Raw genomic sequence first — 13,967 nt, forward strand, 5'->3', positions numbered from 1 at the left:
GTTGCATTTCATTTGAGAATTTTTCAGGAAAGCTTAAAGTCTCATGCAATAAAATATACAATCTTTGTGGCCTCTGTATCTTTGAGGCCCTTGGAATCATCATAATCTTCCATTCTCTTGACACTGGTTTTCCGCTGCTGTGTGTGCCAATATGACAAGCATCCCAAATACCCAAATCTTTTCTGCAAATACAGCCAAAAGTGTCCCTCAACCAACTCAAAGCTCATCCAGGTCTTCATAAAAGCCATGCTCAGTGTGGTTTAGTGCACAGCATGACTTAGTGTGAACGCAAAAAAATGACTGAAACTTCACCAGGACTGTGATGGAAGGTGTGGGGTTTGGCCAAGGAAAATCATGTCTCAAAATAACCTCATGCTCCCCTATTGTTCTCTCAGAGTACTTTTGGCACTATTGTCCTGAGCCTTGAACATAACCTTATATAAAAGCTGGAGGAGGGCCGAAGGCGAATAAAGATTTCAGTTATTAAATGTGACTCCCTAGTCCATAACGGTCCATTTTGAATGTTGTTTTTGTGTTGTCACATTAAACAATGCATTTATATACTTTATATTGGTTTATTCAGCCTATACCAGTTTAGCCTGTCCTGACTATGTTGAAGTCAGTGTTTCAGCTTATACTGCTTTTTGAAAGAGGGCAGCCAGTCAGAACTGAACTGGGGGCAGTCGTGGGCTGGAGGTTAAGGAACCAGCCCTGTGACCGGAAGATTGCTGGTTCGATACCCAGAGCCAACAGTATATGACTGAGGTGTCCTTGAGTGAGAGACCTAACCCCCAGTTGCTCCCTGGGCACAGTGGATAGGGCTGCCAAACATCAGTATGACAATTAAGCTCTTCTACAACCTAGTGAAGGGGATTCTGGCTCTTTCAGTGAGTCAGATCAATTAGCTCAGCTCATAATAAAAAAGGCAGTTCTTTTGGCTCCAAAACAGCCCTTTATTCTTGAGTTTTTTTAACTAAAAAATTAGCCAAGTTAGCAAAATTATCTATTATTTTTCAATAAATAATACCTTCTAATTAGCTAATAATGTTGTCTACAGTTGTCTACAATAAAGTTGTCTACACCAACATGCAGTTTCACTGGATGAATTTTGAGATCCGGGGATAACCTAATCAAAAACACCCGATCCTGGTGATGAAGGCCTTCAGAGAACTCTGAATACTAGAACAAGATATGTTGAATCTGAATACTCCAGTGCGGTCGATTTCCAGGACCAGGATTGGGCATCCCTGTGATGATAAAAAAAAACAGGCTGAAATGGGGGTAAATCCATCAACCAGTCATCAACAAACAAAGGTAGGTCAAAAATCAAAGACAAGTCAAAAATTCTAAAGTCTAAAACTGAACAAATAAAAAAAGAAAACTCAGAACCAAATTAATACAACAATTAAAAGGAACAATGAGGGGGCAGAAGCTGAATTTTCCACGTCAGCACTCCAGGATGGGGGCTTTGTGACAAACCAAGAGAATAGTGATGAATTTAGTAGTAACAAAGAAAAAACATGCAATCTACAACATAAATTCTACTCAATTGTTTTGTCGTGATTTACAAAAAAAGACTCTTCAATGTAAGTCCACCTAAAAGAGCCAGCTCAAAGAGTTTGCTTTCGCGATGGACACATCACTAGTACGACCTATTCCACTGCCAGTGTCTATGGAGGCTGTCTGGTATGTGCTTGAATTTATACACCTGTCAGAAATTAGTGGGGCTGATACAACTGAATTAAATTACTAAGAGGGGTGTCCACATACTTACAAGTAAACAGTACATGTCCTGAAGGCAAAAATAGCCTGTTAATCCTAAGGCATAAAGACAGGTTGGAAAATGTTTGTGTAAAAGACAGTATGTCTGTTTTGGGTACATAAACCCAAACAAAATGTTGATATCTTTAAAGCTACACAATGTAAGATTTGGTGATTTGGGGACCTCTCTGGTGGAAATTGCAAGCAACATGTGGAAGAATATTTTGTAAAATGGATTATGATTCGGACTTCTACATACAATTGAAACCAGAAATTTACCAAAAAAAGACATAGTTGCATTCCCACTTTTCCCATTTTAGGTCAATTAGGATTACCAAAATTATTTCTATTTGCCAAATGTTAGAATAATGAGAATATTTAAGGCAATTTTTATTACTTTCTTCAAAGTCAAAAGTTTAAATACATTTCATTAGTATTTGGTACCATTGCCCTTAAACTGTATGACTTGGGTCAAACGTTTTGGATATCCTTCCACAAGCTTCTCACAATAGTTGGCAGGAATTTTGGCCCATTCATCCTGACAGAACTGGTGTAACTGAGCCGTGTTTGTAGGCCGCCGTGCTCGCACATGCCTTTTCAGCTTTGCCCATAAATTTTCAATAGGACTGAGATCAGGGCTTTGTGATGGCCACTCCAAAACATTGACCATTATTCTTAAGCCACTTTGTAACCAGTTTGTCAGTATGCTTTCGGGTCATTGTCCATTTGGAAGACCCATTTGTGCCCAAGCTTTAACTTCCTGGCTGATGTCTTGAGATGTTGCTTCAGTATTTCCACATAATGTTCTTTCCTCATGATGCCATTAATTTTGTGAAGTGCACCAGTCCCTCCTGCAGCAAAACAACCCCACAACATGATGCTGCCACCCCAGTGTCTCACAGTTGGGATGGTGTTTTCAGGCGTGCAAGCTTCCCCCTTTTTCCTCCAAACGTAACGATGGTCATCATGGCCAAACAGTTCAATTTTAGTTTCATCAGACCACAGGACATGTCTCCAAATATGAAGGTCTTTGTCCCTGTGTGCATTTGCAAGCATTAATCTGGCTTTTTTATGTTTCTTTTGGAGTAATGGCTTCATCATGGCAGAGTGGCCTTTCAGCCTATGTCGATACAGTACTCGTTTCACTGAGGATAATGACACACACTTATCAGCTTCAGTCAGCATCTTCACAAGGTCTTTTGCTTTTGTTCTTGGGTTGATATGCACATTTCAGACCAAAGCACGTCCATCTCTGGGACACAGAACCTGTCTCCTTCCTGAGCGGTATGATAGCTGGACATTCCCATCTTGTTTATACTCACATATAATTGTTTGTACAGATGAACGAGGCACCTTCAGGTATCTGGAAATTGCACCCAAGGATGAACCAGACTTGTGCAAGTCCACAGTTCTCTTCCTGAGATCTTGGCTGATTTCTTTCGACTTTCCCATGATGTTACACAAAGAAGCAGTGTGTTTCAGGTGTGCCTTAAAACACATCCACAGGTGTGTCTCTAATTAACTCAGATGTTGCCAGTAAACTTATCAGAAGCTTCCAAAGACATGACATCATCATCATGTCTGTCCCAAAATGTTTAAAGGCATAGTAATCTTGGTGTACTTAAACTTTTGACTTTGAAGAAAGTAATAAACATTGCCGTAAGAAATTCCCTGTCTCTGTATTCTGGCATTTAGCAAATAGAAATAATTGTGGTAATCCTAATTGACCTAAAACGGGAAAAGTTTATTCTGATTTCATGTCAGACAGTGAGAAAAAATGCATATGTGTCTTTTTTATGTAGTGTATGTAAACTTCTGGTTTCAACTGTACATACTGTAGTGTGCATACTGTTTGAGGAAAACTGTGTAAACCTGATTCTTCACCAAGCTGTTCTTTTAATGGGAAACTCTGGAGAATATTAAAAATTTAACCATCACTACATCTGCTGTATAGGCTCCAGGAACCCCCCGTGACCCTGTGGGAGAAGCAGCTTGCAAAATGTGTGTGCCTATGCATCAGCTGTAATCCTGCCATTTGCCCAATGATAGGCTGAGATAGGCTTCAGCACCCCCCGCAACCCAGAAGGAGAAGTGGCTTAGAAGATGCCTTCTTGCCTTTTACAGTGGTGCTGCAGCAGTCTCCAAGGCAAGATATCCTAGTTTAAACACTAAATAAATAAGGCATAGGTAAAACTGAAAGACTACAATAGCTTTTGGGGGGGGGGGGGGGGGTACTTGAGGGCTGTTTGATTTTTTTTTTGTTTGCTAGCACAATTTATTTCTTTAACAAAGAGAAAAGTTGGATAATTGAGATTAGTGCTATATCACTAATACAGGCTAACACTAAAGATGTATTAGCCTTTAGCTATTTGCTTGCCGTAAGGATTCCCAATGTTTGTGTGCTGTATTTGCTTAATGCATGCTGGGTAATTCAGTGAGAGAACAGTGATGTGCGAAAAACATTACATAACATGATAAATTCTGAATTTTAGGCCTCTTAAGCTTAGGCTTATGTCAGTGAGCTTTTCAATAGCACTGCAGCTTTAAATAGTTTATATGTTTTTAATCAATCAAGACTTCTTTGTCAATATCAGCTTCGCCCTGAATCCAGTTGACAGCAGCTCTGAGGAGCCTTCAAGAACTGAGAGAGGAGCATCAGAGAAACAGTTGTAGCATGTAATAACTGGTTTGACCACGAGGAGGCAGCATTTCATTCATGTGAGAAAACACAAGAGTCACAGCAACAGTGCCAGGCCTCCAGCCAACTTCACTGGACTGTGGCTGTTGCACCATATTTATGATTTTTGACCTGATAAACTTTGCCTTTAAACAATCAGCTGGTTTATGACTGTGTTGTCGTTAAAACTGAAACTGTTGAAATCCAACTCTATATTTACTCAGTCTTCCAGGAAAAACAGTTCAGTCCTGTTCAACATGCTGGTTTTGCTGGATTTAATTCTCAACACAATAAACTCCATCTGCAACAAGATCATCTCACATCTGTGAAAGATTACACACATTTTCAAAAACATGCCAGTTTATGTCAGAATGTGCTCCCTTGCACCATATTCAACCAATTATGTGGAATTTTTTTTTATTTAACTGCATGCTTCACAGAAAATTCACTGGAGGGGAAACTTGATTTCATTCAGAATGTAGTGGAATTGGAGTTGGAACTGCCAAAACCAGAGCGACTCAAGCATGAAAGAATGTTGTAAATGGTCTGAATTACAAAATGTGTTGATATGGTTAATGTGGGCCGATATCTGATATTTTTCATGCATGTATCTGCTGACATAAACCCCACAGACATACATACATACATACATACATACATACATATACATATACATATATATATATATATATATATATATGTATATATGCATATATATATATGTGTGTGTGTGTGTGTGTGTGTGTATATACAGACACACCCACACCATATTGGGTCTACACTTTTAGCAAAAAGAGTTCTATGAAGTACCAAAAAAAGGGATCTTTGGCTTATAACAATAGTGGAACCCTTTTCAGGACTACCTACAGCACATTCTCCATCAACCTGAAGAACACTCTCACAATGCAAAGAACCCTTTAATCATGCAAAGGGTTTTCTGAGTGTTCATGGTTCTGTATAGAACCATTTTCTTTACTACAGAAACCTTAAAGAACCATCTTTTTAAACTGTAGGTCTACTTGGGTGTATTTCATAACATTTATTTCTGTAGGGATACAAATAAGCATAAAATCTATATTTTTTAGCACGGTATCTTAGCATCACCTAAACATTCTGATCTTCTGGAGTACAATAAATATTTAATCAAATGTCAGTTCGAAATATCAGTCACATTTAAACCTCTGCCTGATGTTGGTGTTTTTTAAGCGATTGTCTTCTGATGCCAGTATGATATTATTCCAGTGCAGTGATGTACTTGTACTCCATCACTTTCCACTACTTTCCGTGGTACATCCTTTACCTACTACAGCAACGCATACTGCATGTCTCAAATTCTAGACAAAAGATATATATGATCAAATATATACAATCAAAGGTGCTATGTGTCCTATATAAACACAAGCCCTGTATGATTAAATGTGTGATACAGAATGTATTTAGATTATCGTCTCTTGAACACATCGTTTCCTTACAAATAAGAGTTGTATTTGTTGTATTAGTGCTATAATATTTCTAATATAATCCATATTTTCACCTCCTTCAGTATTCCTGCAGTACTGTCTTGGAGTAATACTTAATAGTTATGTATATTTCATTATTATACATTAGTACGTAGTAGACTACAGTCGTTACTACAATATTTTTAAAAATTATTGTTAATTAATGAATTTATAGGGTGTAATTATTGTATTTATTGTGTTATTGTATTCTACTTCAGTATCACGTTTATAATTACAGATTATTCAAACACGTTTTTACAAAAAAAATACCACACTCGGACCACCTACATTCACTTTCATTCGCGAATTAAAGACAATAAAACCAACATTTTGGTGACAATGACAGTTTCTAAGAGCCAAAATGGCAGAAAATAGAGCAGTTTCCCTCCACTGATGGAGAAAAAGAAGGGAGGGCGGGAAACTGAGCCGCGCATGCGCAGTAATTATTTCTTTTACCGCGATTTATTTACAAAAATATGGCAACTGACAGAAAATAATGAAATGGGAATTAAATTAATACATTATATAAATACACTAATATATAATAATAACTGCATAACATGTATAAAAGGAAAGGAATTATGAGGCATTTATAATTTAATGGGCAGTTTTCGGCTGAGTGCTTTATATTAAGTCATTCAGTCCATTATGAAAAGATTCGGGCTGCAAAATGTTCACACCTGCTGACAAAGTTCTCCCAGTAAAATATTCATATTTACAATTCCCTCGATATCCGGTTGTGTTTGTATGAGAAGCAGCGCGCGGCCCTGGATTAAAAGTCGGGTTTGACTTTCTTGCAAAGAAAATCGAAAAGTGGTAGAAATAGAAACGACCGCGCGTGCGCAGTACGCAGCGCGCCGCGCAGCTCTCGCAGTGACGTCATTAAGCAGGGTGCTGTGGAGAGGCTTGCGCGCACACACTCGCTCAGTTTCACACACACGCACGCGCATACTCACTCACTCACTCACTCACATTCACACTCACACACACCAAGCACGAACCAGCAGCAGCAGCAGCATCGCAGGCGGCGGGACGCGGCAGAGAAAGGAGCCTTTTATTTTCTTTTTTTCTTTTTTTCTTTTATGGGAGCGACCCCCGCTCGCTGCTCAAGCCCACTCCACGCTTCTTTTTACCCGCGGTCTCGCGTTCAGCCGGTGCCGCTGCAGAGCAGAGGGTGACCGGTCCTGATTTCGTTCTTATTTTTGTTTTACTGCCGGTTTCTCTGCTCCGATTAAAGTGCTGGTCGACCGTCGCCAACATTCCCTACATGAGCGCGCGGCCCCTGAGCGCGTCGCCTCTGCAGGCTCTGTCGGCTCTGTAGGCTGGAGAAGCTGGAAAATACCCCTTCCCTCCTCGGTTCGAGACGTCCTGCGAGAATTTAGAGCCCTCCTTTAGCCTGTGCTGGCCGGCGGAGGGACCGAAGGCTCGACGCAGGAGGATTTGATGAGGTGTTCGTCTCCAGCCCTGCACACCCACCTTCTCCTCCTCCTGAGTTTCCATTAGCGGTGCTGGCGGTGTCACCGCGCCGGGAGAACATGCTGGCTGCCGGACTGTTCGCCTTCGGATTCTGCCTCACCGCGGAGGTCCTGGTTCCTGCCGGAGCCGTTGAGGGTGAGTGAAATGTGGCAGCTTTAGCGAGTTTTCTTGCCATTCACGTGAAATATAATTCATGGAAATTCGTTGTGCAGAGGTTCGTGTGGATTTCAGCGAGACTGCAGCTTTCAATGAGCTACCTGGACCTGGCCGGCCTGGCTTCAGGCTTTAGTCCGTCAGTGAGAGGGGGGCTCTGTTTCTTTCTGGTGAGGGGGGCTCTGCTTCTTTATGGGTGCTGTAGGCTACGTAAGGGTGGTTAAAGGAAGGATGGAGCTAGAAATGCCTCCGCTAACGGCTCTTTAGCGACGCCTCTGCCCTCCTGTAAACGCCTCCATTTGGCTTCGCCCACACGGTTTACCTGTTCCGGTTGTTTACAGTGGAAACCGTCCTGCCTGTGAATGAGCTGACTGAGAATACCGGCACGCAGGTCTCAGGATTGTCGGGGAATCATGTCTGTTTACGAGATAAACGGCAGAAACGAAGCATTCACAGGTTATTAATGGTATCCTGACAGCACTTAAGCCTGGACTAAGCGGCTGCTGCTGCTGCTGCTTGTGGGTGATGCTCGCTAGGCCGATGCTCATTTCTGACAGCGATGTTTATTCTGTCCGTTTTTTAGCAGCCTGTTCGTCTCAGCGCCGTGTTGTGCCATCCTCTCCGATCAGTCTGCTGACGCTACGTTCACTTGACGTTTGCCGTGTAATAGGTGCGATGTTACCAGAGCAGGGCGGTGTGTTGATGAGAGAATATGCTATAAACATGCTACATCCGGCAGTGGAGCAAACCGAGGGCCCTTCTAACGAGGCTGCTGCTTCAGGTCATTACATTGTGTGAAATCATGAGGTAATGTGGGTTGTGAGCTCCATGTGTCCATTGTCTTCAGACTAGGGCCTCTATTTATGCCTGTGCCTCTTGGGATGGGGTTCCCCGGCTCAGAATTCTTCTGGAAGATTTATTTGTTTGTTTTTTGTTTGTTGTTTGTTTTTTTTCTTCTTGTATTTCATTTGTTAATCGAATCCAGAGCTTCCATATCCAGCTGTAAGCAGCCCAACTTAGCAATACATTGTTACACAAACGTGTGTCGTTTTACATTCTTGTAGTTTGAATCTATTATGGAAATATTTTAATTCACCAGCACTTTAGGGGCTCATATCATGGAAAACTGAATGGTTTCTGGAGTTTAATGTAGTGTTTACACACAGTTAGTTAAAAAAAAAGACATTGTTTACCCATCAGTCAATGCGGTCCATATGCAAACTAGCCTGTTTGAGGTCACTGTTTTTGTGAGGTCACACAAACCAGCCTGTTTCAGCTCCGCCCATTCATACTGATTAATTGAACCACAATACAGTTTAGCCAGTCTGGTCATGTCAGGTCATTTACATATCAGTCTTAAAGGCACAGTAAATTATAAAATAAATTATGGTACATTAAACCGTACAAACCTTATAAGTGGACCATAAACAAGGATAATATGTAGTGGTGAATTAGAAGATGCTCCATCTTTGCTTGGCCCACGTTAATATTTAAGAGTAGAAGATAACAAGAAGCTGTGGTTGATGATTTTTACCCGGTTGGACGTGGGCTTGTTTTCTTAGTTTGTGGCACTACCAGTTAAGAATGCGTGAGGAAAATGATGTGAACAACTCCCACTAGACGCCTCTGCCAAAATACCCCAAATATTTTTCTGTGACATCTGCATAAATTATGCATCAGGCATTTTTTTCTAAAGGCGTTGAATACTGGCCTGTAAATGTCCTGTGTGGTTTTAAATTATGCAGATCAGCGTCTTGTACTGTGTTTGGAAACATTCCAGAATAATCCTGAAATATTCACAGTCTGATAAGCCAGCTGCACTAAACCTCTGCCTTCAGTCCCACTCAGAGTGCGTCATCATCGCTTTGTGCTTTGTCTTATTTAGATCCTTTTCATTATGCACCCCTGTAATGATAGACTGAGCTTTCAGTAAGTATACATTTCAGAGAAAGGTAGGTGCATTTGAAGTAAATGGCAAAGTCTCATGATTTCCTCTGTTATGTTTGCTGCCTTGTACACATGTGACCCAGATGCCGTCATCTGCGGTGGTTCCTCTTCTGTTCCTCATGCTTGCCGAAGTTAAAGTTGCACATTTTTAAGATTTTACCAGGACCAGTGATTTATTTTTTTTTTTTTTTGTTCTTTTAACTCAAAGGCTGTAAAGAAGTTCTGCAAGACGTCTACATTTTCATGCCTGTCCAGTCTCATGAAGACCATGGGTCAATTTGACTAGAATGGAATTGGACTGACCTGGACCACACACACAAACATACATACACACACAGTTATCAGGATTCTACCTCAGTGTAAACAGCGGTGTCACAACTAAGCTCACTTGTGATGAAGCCTAATGAATACTGATAAGCGCTGTGAGTTTACAGTGTGGATATTGATCATGTTCTTTCTTTACCTGCATTATTGTGCTGTCCATTGTCTGCAAGGGACAAGATTTTCTAAATAAATGTGCGTAAAGGAGATTTACTATTGGCAACGAATCCATTGTCTATGTTCTTAACTGAGCTTCTCATCACCACATTGCCAGGTCTGGAAGAGGGAATTTGTGGTTAGTGGCAAAGCAACAACCACTTTAAACGTCGTATTCGCTCTAGCCACCTTTCTACCGCTGTCTGGAACATTTGGCTAGAGGAGAGCAGGACAGCCTCTCCTGATGAGGGAAGCCTTAACAGTCAGCCTCGCCCCAGTTTTCCAAAAACTGTGAGCTTAACCTACAATGATCTCAGTTGAACACGCTGATGAATGACTGCTGTGGCTTTTGGAGACAATTCAGTGTCTCTGCAAGTGATTTTACAGTTCTTTCTGGAAGGGAAACCCAAGCCTTGCTTCTACTTTTCTGGTGCTGCTCACGGAATTTGAAGAGGAATTGCTCCTTTTTTTCAATGTGTCTACATAATAAAGTCGTTAAGATATAAACAAAGTAATTCAGAGTGGTTTGAGATGTTTAATGCCTTTAAAAGCTACTTTATGATAATGATTGCATTAAATGGTTCTGAGTACATTGTGTTATACGACAGTTTTGAAGAAAGATTTTGGCCTAAAATGTTTTTTATTTTATTTTTATTTGATACATTTGTGCCAGAGGTGGTTGATGCAGGGCACTGTAAGGTGAAATAGGAACTGAAGAAGATTGTTTTTTGGCTTTACCACTGTTTTGGCGCTGTTAACTGTTTATATTATATATAAAACTCTTTGCGACAAGACTGGGACCCCTGGTTTGTATCACCACCACTGTAAAGAAACTTCTAGTAATTTTAGTAATGATTATGCAAAATTTGGAAAACTCAATGTAATTTTACACAGTTTTCCTGCCCCAAACAGTTGATAAACCAAGATGTGTATCCAAAAGTTCTTTCTTTAGCGAAAAAAAAATGTATGGGACATGTGTTTCTATCCATGAATTTGACTCCGAGTTCTACTACAAAAGCAACAAAGCAAACTTTGGAACCAACCATTCTCGGTTTTAAGGTGCCAGAAGACTTTATCTGAAGCGTTGTTGCTTCACAACTTGTTTTGGCACAAGACATCAGGCAGGGTTCAAATGTACATGTTAGCTTTTACAGGCAGTGGGAAGTCGGTGGCTGGAGTAGGAGCAGGAACATGTGGATTTGCCTGGATCACATCTGCGTCAGGGTTAGAGTGAGAGATTGGAGAAAACTGCAGAATGCGAGGTCACACAGGGGCTATTCTGAAGCCCTGTATAGGGCATGCCTTAAACTCTATCCCAGCGCATTCTCAAGCTAATCTCTCAAAATGTGATGTGGGTGTCTTCTTCCATGGGAAACAGATATGGAGAAGTCGAGTTTGTGCCGTCATTCCTGCATTTATTTAGTTAGATCGGATGTTAATTAGAAGGCAGTACAAGCTTCTCTCTTTTTCTGACTCTTTTTTTTTTTTTTTTTCTGGCTCCTGGCCCAGTTCCTAAAAGCGTTTTAGCGCTAACGTCATCTTAACTCTTAGGGTGTTAAAAGTCATTCTAGCATCTTACGAAATCCTTTACGCTACAGTGCTTTATGAAAGCTCGTCCCTGTTGAGTTCTTTATCCCAGTTGGACTGGAAGTAACAAGGCTGAGCCTCATCACTTTGACAAGTTGAACAGCAGGTCATACCACAGATCGGCCTCCTCTCACCGACACCCTGACCACAAATGGACAGAATCCTCCACAACTCCCAAATGACAGTGATTCATCAGTAGTCTGTTTGTAGCTGAAGTTCATCAACCAATGATGAGGGAGTATTTTGTTAAGAGTGAGAATAATGACTGTATCAGTGAAAGGTTATTCAGCGAAGAGAGTGAGAGTGCAGGTGTAGGCTCCTGGCCCCGTGGAGTAATTCAACTAAAGGACAAAGAATATTCGTTTCTGGTTCTAATAGTTTGGGGTGGTTCCAGGAATCTTTTATGAAATGTTTTCTGTATTGTTTTGTTTTTGCTCTGTCCTAATCCCTTTCAGAAATGGAAATGAGGGAAGTTATTTTAGCTACTCGAAAGGTCCCTCTAAGCAGTTTGCCATGTTTTCTTGCTTGTGCTTGCTCACAGCGACGCACTTATCATTGTAAATAGTCAATTTTACATATTGGATGGCTGCTCAAAGCAGTTCTCTTATGAGGATGTGCACCAATTAGTATTGTCAAACAGTGGCCTGACATCACTGCTCCATTGACATCAACATCTAAGATTGCTTACTCTTACCCCTTACCTCTGGATTCTGTAGATTCACTTTTGTTTGCCAGGCTTTTTTTTTTTACCAGGATGGCCTTTGCTGCATGTCTAACCTGCTCCAGGACAGGTCAAATTTAGGTTTTTGGGTCATAAAATGGGTGATGTTTCAAAAACATAATTTCTAAGTGTCTTTTTTGGTTCTTTTAAAAAAAAAAATCACAATTCACCTTTTATCTGATAAGTTGAAACAGATGAAAAAGAACCAGTAGTGCCATATTTAAAAAAATAAAAATACTGCCAAAACGATTAATATATACTTTTTTATTCAACGTTTAACATATTGTACTATATTAGATCTAATTAAACAGGGCTAAGTATCCTGTCTTTGTAATGACTCGTGCAGTTGTTCAGTGTTGTTTCAGTGCTAATGACATCCACGAAATGCTCAGAAAACTAGATTGCAGTGTAATTTATTTCTAGAATGATAAATATTGTTCAGCCTTGTCAGCTCTTGGTCAAATTGATGGCAAGCTTCTGACCAATCAGGAACAGCCCTCTGACAGAGGTGGACCCCTTTTCAGGTGACAATTTCATTTGTCACATCAGTTAATGATAAATATGAAAGGAGCAAAGTTCAGTAAGCACTAACACTGTGGCAGCCAGAACTTGCTTTTTACAATTTTCAGTGATTCCTACTTTCCTTCTCTTCTTCCTTCTTTGTAAAACAGGTTACTGAACTCCTGCTCATATTTTTGGATGTTTGTCATAAATATCACAGTTTTAAGTGCTCATGCACAAAAATTGATCATAGCTTCAGTATCTAAACCTGGGCTGGCAGGGAATCTTCAGCGAAGGCCTAATGATTCCTGTGTATTTAAAAAAAAAAAAAAACATCCTTATGTTGGTTGTATTGAAGTATTTCATTCATTGCTGAATATTGATTGGAAAAAAGTGTTCAGTGTCTGAACAAGAATGATCCACTCAGGCTTTGCTGCTACATCTAGTTATCTAGGTAGATACAGCCAAGTAAGCTCTCCCATTGATTAGATCTTCAGGAGCTAAACTCGTCAGATTAACCACTAACATAATTAGGAACTGACGGAGGAATTGGCCGATCATATTTTGATTTACAAAGGGACAAGTGGTGGAAGAAATGTCCTTCTAGGCCTTCTGGAAGTTCTAGACAAGTCACTGACTGTGAATACAAGTGGTAGCTTGAAAAAAGCGTTTCCGAAAGAAGTTAGAAATAGAAAACAGCAGCAGCTCTGTGCCAGGGCTCTGTCACAAGTTACATGGTGAAATATGTCATGTCTGTTACAAGCTTCAAATAAAACATGGAATGTCTTTTGCAGTGCTTCATAAATATGGGCCTTGTTTAGACACGATTTGTTTGAAGTCTCTTGCCAGACAGAATATGCATGAAGATTTGTATTAAGGACTAATTTTAGTAGACAGAAACGATTATAGAGGCAAAGTACTAGGCATGATTGCTGGTTTTGTCTGTAGGATGGCCGGACAATGCTTTGAACAATAACCTAAAAAGCAGCCAGCTCAACATTACTGGATTTATCAACTAAATGAGAACCAGGTGTCTGACTGTGGGCTCTCTAGGTGTAATCCTGGCTTGGAGGGAGAATCAGGTTTTCTGTTTATTTATGTACCCGTTCAGGAATTGTGTATATCTTTACCCGTGTTTCTCAGCTGCCACCTTTATAGGTTCCCACTT

At 40.4% G+C, this 13,967-nt stretch overlaps 1 protein-coding gene across 2 annotated transcripts in view; it reads left to right on the forward strand.

The window, feature by feature from the left end:
- The first annotated feature begins 6,801 nt into the window (after positions 1-6,801).
- The window catches only part of lrp1ab (low density lipoprotein receptor-related protein 1Ab), a 189,255-nt gene continuing 182,089 nt past the window's right edge, over positions 6,802-13,967 (forward strand). For both annotated transcript variants that reach the window (XM_037540882.1, XM_017694300.2), the window contains exon 1: positions 6,802-7,548. In XM_037540882.1, coding sequence (XP_037396779.1) covers positions 7,473-7,548 — 76 coding nt within the window. In that variant the 5' untranslated portion in view covers positions 6,802-7,472. The remainder of the gene's footprint in view (positions 7,549-13,967) is intronic.

This window comes from Pygocentrus nattereri, chromosome 9 (assembly GCF_015220715.1).
Source record: "Pygocentrus nattereri isolate fPygNat1 chromosome 9, fPygNat1.pri, whole genome shotgun sequence".
Lineage (NCBI taxonomy): Eukaryota > Metazoa > Chordata > Actinopteri > Characiformes > Serrasalmidae > Pygocentrus > Pygocentrus nattereri.